The sequence below is a fragment of the Scylla paramamosain genome, unplaced genomic scaffold, assembly GCF_035594125.1.
Source record: "Scylla paramamosain isolate STU-SP2022 unplaced genomic scaffold, ASM3559412v1 Contig31, whole genome shotgun sequence".
Classification (NCBI taxonomy): domain Eukaryota; kingdom Metazoa; phylum Arthropoda; class Malacostraca; order Decapoda; family Portunidae; genus Scylla; species Scylla paramamosain.
Window position 1 is genome coordinate 745001 of NW_026973696.1, and position 5000 is coordinate 750000.

The following is a 5000-nucleotide window of genomic DNA, read 5'->3' on the forward strand; positions in this document are numbered from 1 at the left end:
CGAGTCGTCAGGTTGCCCCTGTGTGGAGGAGAGGTGGAAAAGAGAGAGAGAGAGAGAGAATGGAGATGGAGGTATAGGTTTAGAAGTGGAGCAAATGGGTAGGATTAGTGGAGAAGTGTTTGGGGGTGAAATGGTGATGAGTAGGAGATGGAAGAGGTGGAGGAGGGTGGAGAAGAGAGAGTAAGAGGTAAATGATAGGTGGAGGAATGGGGTTATGGGAGGAGGAGGAAGAGGAAGAGGAGGATATAGACAGTAAGAGATGGATAAATGAAGGAAGAGGAAGAGGAGGAGGAAGAGGAAAAAGGAGAGAGAGAGAGATTGAGAGGTGAATAAGTGGAAGGGGAAGGAAGAGGAAAAGGAAGAAGAGGAAGAAAAGGAGGAGGAGGAGGAGGAGGAGGAGGAGGAGGAGGAGGAGGAGGAGGAGGAGGAGGAGGAGGAGGAGGAGGAGGAGGAGGAGGAGGAGAGGTGATAGATAAAAGGAAGAGAAAGAGGAGAAAATCAAGTCATAGAGGAGGAGGAGGAGGAGGAGGAGGAGGAGGAGGAGGAGGAGGAGGAGGAGGAGGAGGAGGAGGAGGAGGAGGAGGAGGAGGAGGAGGAAGGCAATTAAACAAGGAAATAGAGCGAGAAGAGAAAAACAAAGACATAAAAACAAGGAGGAGGAGGAGGAGGAGGAGGAGGAGGAGGAGGAGGAGGAGGAGGAGGAAGACAATTAGTTCACCCTTAATTAAGAAGAAAAAAAATAATTATCTTTAAAAATCTAACTTCATTTTCTTTTTCCCCATAGTAATTAAAGGTACTCTCTCTCTCTCTCTCTCTCTCTCTCTCTCTCTCTCTCTCTCTCCTCTCTCTCTCTCTCTCTCTCTCTCATATTTTTATTCATTCTCTCTACAGTTTCTCAATCTTTTCCTTCCTTCCTTCCTTCTTCTAAACATCTCTCTCTCTCTCTCTCTCTCTCTCTCTCTCTCTCTCTCTCTCTCTCTCTCTCTCTCTCTCTCTCTCTCTCTGTCATTCCTTCATTTATCAGTCATTATTAATTTCTTTTCCTTTACACTTCCAAACACCTTCAAACACACCCACACACACACACCCAGACAACACCACACACCCGCAAACACACTCACACACACACCAGACAACACCACACAACCCAAAACACCCTCAAAACACCGTTAAACACACCCACACACCCCTATACACCTCCAAACACACACCACACACACCCAGACAACACCACACACCCAAACACACACACACAAACCTCAAACAATCTGAGATGTGCCGCTCACCCCCCTTCACCCCCATACTTACCCCATTTGAATGAAAATATTGAGCCAGTTGAATATAACATTAGGAATCTGCGAGGCGTATCCGATGTAGGGTAGGAAATTTGTGGCATAGGTGTTCAGGTCCTCGTCTGCAGTGGCCAGCTTGTATTCAACGAAGTACTGGACAGACAGAGAGAGAGAGAGAGAGAGAGAGAGAGAGAGAGAGAGAGAGAGAGAGAGAGAGAGATGTAATTCATATAAGATAGATTAGTTTAATTCTCTCTCTCTCTCTCTCTCTCTCTCTCTCTCTCTCTCTCTCTCTCTCTCTCACACACACACACACACACACACACACACACTTCAATGATACACAAAATAATAATAACAAAAATAAGAAATAAAGAATGAAAAGGGAATGATTGATAATACAACTCTCTCTCTCTCTCTCTCTCTCTCTCTCTCTCTCTCTCTCTCTCTCTCTGAAACTGACACCTACCCACTCCTCTCTCTCTCTCACTCTCTCTCTCTCTCACTCTCTCTCTCTCACAATACCCTCACGTGATCCAAATTCTCATGACAAAACTAGGAAGCAAATTTTTATCCGAAACTGACGCTACCTACTCCCCTCTCTCACTCTCTCTCTCTCTCACTCTCTCTCTCTCTTTCACTTTCTCTCTCTCTACGTACGTTCTTGGCAGTGATGAACATATTCCAAGGCATCAGTGTTCCGACTCCATGCAGTACTAAGGTCAGGAACACAAGGCGGTACCTGGAAAGAGGAGAGAGGTTAGGAGGACGAGGAGCAGGAGGAGGAGGAGGAGGAGGAGGAGGAGGAGGAGGAGGAGGAGGAGGAGGAGGAGGAGGAGGAGGAGGAGGAGGAGGAGGAGGAGGAGGAGAAGGATAAGAAAAGACAGAGGAGGAGAAGGAAGAGGGAAGGAGAAGGAGGAGGCAGAAAGAGAAGAAGAATTAGAAAAAGAATAACAAGAAAAACAAGAGTAAGAAGAAGAAGAACAAGAAGAAAGGCAAATAGAAGAAGAAGATAAGAAAATAAGATAAAAACCAACAAACACATGAACAAAGATATATATAAATCAAACACACACTTACCAAACCTACACAAACATGAACCAAGCCTCTCTGGAACCAAATAGTTGACACCACACCTCCCCAAACAACCCTCCCCAACCCAGCGGAACCGTACAAACCTACACACACACCCAAAACAAACCTGTCGGGCGGCCCTACGCTAAACGGCTCGGAATCTTGAAGGGGTGTCAAGATTCCGGGCTCAAGTGTGACTTCAGCAATGTTCCTTGGTGTAGCAAGGCTTGGGTCCTCCGGGGGCTCCCAATTGGGGTCCTCAAGGGCGGGGGTGACGCTGGCGGGGTCGTGGAGAGGGTGATCCGCCAGGGGTGTTGACACGGGACAGATCTTCTACAGAAGCTAAGGGTGCCAGGTAGTCCCCAGTGTGGTCCCTGTTGTAGTGTCTGTCAGGGCCCGAGTCCCCTGTGCCTTCCTCGCTGTACATGTTGATGGTGGGGCTGAGGCGGCGGTAACTGGTGTCTGAGAGAGGCATGGTGGGGTGTTTGGGGGTGCTGGGGGGGTGTCTGGGTAAGTTATGCGGTGTTTTGGATAAGTTTTGGGGTGTTTGGGTGTGTTTTGAGTGTGTCTGAAGCTGTCTTGGATGTGTTTAGATGTGTATTTAGTGTTTTTTGTGTGTTTTAAAATATTTTAGGTGTGTTTATGGGTATCTTTGTGTGTGTGTGTGTGTGTGTGTTGAGGGGTGTCTTTTGGGGTGTGTGAGTGAGGGGGGTGGAGGCAGTTAAAGGGGTGTTTGGATCAGTGTTTTAAAGGTGGGTGTAGCAGTGACAGGCTGAGATGGGGAGAAATTGGGGGGTACTGGAATTGGGGTAGATGGGGCTGGAATGGGTTTAAGCAGACTGGAAATAGAGGGAAGCAAGACTGGAATGGGGTGGGAATAGAGAGAAAACTAACAGGAATGGGTGGAAATGGGCAAAAACTGACTGGAATTTAACAGGAATACAGCAAAAGAGATTGGAATTGAGCTGGAATAGGGCAGAACTGACTGGAATGCACAGGAATGGGGGAAAAGCTGAGTGGAGCTGGAATGGACAGGAACAGAGGTGTAGGAATGGGTGTTTTAAATGGGATATGCTTGTGTTTAAGAGATGGGTGGCTGAGTTTTAGTGATGAGTAGCCATGTTTGTGCTTAAGTGTTTTACAAAGATATATTTGGGATATTTTTAGGTGTTTGAGGTAATTTGGGATATTTGGGTGTGTTTTGAGTGTGTTAGGGAGTATTATGAGTGTGTTTGGGTGTGTTTGGGTGTGTTTGAGGGTGTTTTAAGTGTGTTTGGGAGTGTTTTGAATTTGTTTAAGTGTGTTTTGGTGTGTTTTGGTGTGTTTTGAGTGTGTTTTGGTGTGTTTTGAGTGTGTTTTAAGTGTATTTTGGTGTATTTTAGTGTTTTGGTATGTTTTGGTGTGTTTAAGTGTGCTTTGGGATGTTTAGAGTGGTTTTGAGTGTGTTTTGGGGTGTTTTGGTGTGTTTTGAGTGTGTTTTGATGTGTTTAAGTGTTTATAAGTGTGTTTCAAGTGTATTTTAATAGTGACAGTTGGAGTATTGAAGTGATAAGCAGAGATATTTCAACTCAGACACTTCTAAATGCTGCCACACAATTCCAGGTTATTCCAGATTCCAGTACAGGGTGAAAGTGCAGATTCCAGGATTCCAGGTGGTACTAGGTGGTTCCAGTGGCTTGTGGTGGTGGTGGTGGTGGTGCTAAGTGGGTGACAGGTGCGCTCAAGTGTTTGCAAAGTCGTTCCAGGTGAAATAATTTTTTTTTTCCGATAAATTCCAGGTAATTTTTTTTTTTTAAGTTCTGGGTCTTTTTTTTTAGAATTGTTAGTGTTTTTCAAGTGTTTTTTTTCTTTCTAAGTGGTAATTAAGTTTCAAAGGTGTTTCAGGTAATGATTAAAAATTTTCAAGTGTTTTTTCAAGTGATAATTAAACTTTCAAGTGTTTTTTTAATTGGTAATCAATTTTCAAAGGTGTTTTCAAGTTTTATACCAGTTTTCAAGATGTTAATTAAGTCTCAAAGGTGTTTTCAAGTGTTTTTCAAGTAGTATTTCAGTTTTCAAGGTATTTTTCAAGTGTTAATTAAGTCTCAAAGATGTTTTCAGGTGTTTTCAAATGGTATTCCAGTTTTCAAGGTGTTTTTAAATGTTAATTAAGTCTCAAAGGTATTTTCAAGTATTTTTCAAGTAGTATTTCAGTTTTGAAGGTATTTTTCAAGTGTTAATTAAGTGTCAAAGGTGTTTTGAAGTGTTTTCAAGTGGTATTTCCAGTTTTCAGGTGTTAATTAAGTCTCTAACGTATTTATTAATTTTCTTCAAGTGTTTTCAGGCATTTAATTAAGTTTGTCATGTGTTTTCAAGTGGTAATTCTGTTTTTCAAGTGATGTCAAGGTGATTTTCCAGTGCAATATTGATCTTAAGTGGTATTTAACTTTTCCAGGTGCAAATATCAAAATTCTCAGGTGTTCTGTGGCTCAATTAACATTTGCAGGTGTTACAATCAGTCTCAGGTGTGTTCATTAAAGTTTGCAAATGTGTTCTCATTAAATAATTCTTGCAGGTGTTATAATGATTGAGAGACGATGACACACACACACACACAACACCTTAATAATTAACTACACAGGTGCTAAACAGGTG

The 5000-nt window shown here is 43.1% G+C and overlaps 1 protein-coding gene and 1 long non-coding RNA gene across 5 annotated transcripts in view; one reads left to right on the forward strand and one right to left on the reverse strand.

Moving 5' to 3' along the window:
• The window catches only part of LOC135097784 (equilibrative nucleoside transporter 1-like), a 53193-nt gene that overhangs the window by 9422 nt on the left and 38771 nt on the right, over positions 1–5000 (reverse strand). For all 4 annotated transcript variants that reach the window (XM_063999833.1, XM_063999831.1, XM_063999834.1 and 1 more), the window contains 3 exons: positions 1953–2034; positions 1309–1445; positions 1–18 (listed from right to left, as the gene is read on the reverse strand). The exon at positions 1–18 is cut by the window's left edge and continues 128 nt beyond it. In XM_063999833.1, the coding sequence (XP_063855903.1) occupies positions 1–18; positions 1309–1445; positions 1953–2034 (237 nt within the window). The remainder of the gene's footprint in view (positions 19–1308; positions 1446–1952; positions 2035–5000) is intronic.
• LOC135097786 (uncharacterized) lies at positions 4358–4757 on the forward strand. The gene is made up of 3 exons (XR_010266119.1): positions 4358–4425; positions 4497–4526; positions 4599–4757. It is a non-coding gene; the product is annotated as an uncharacterized LOC135097786 (long non-coding RNA).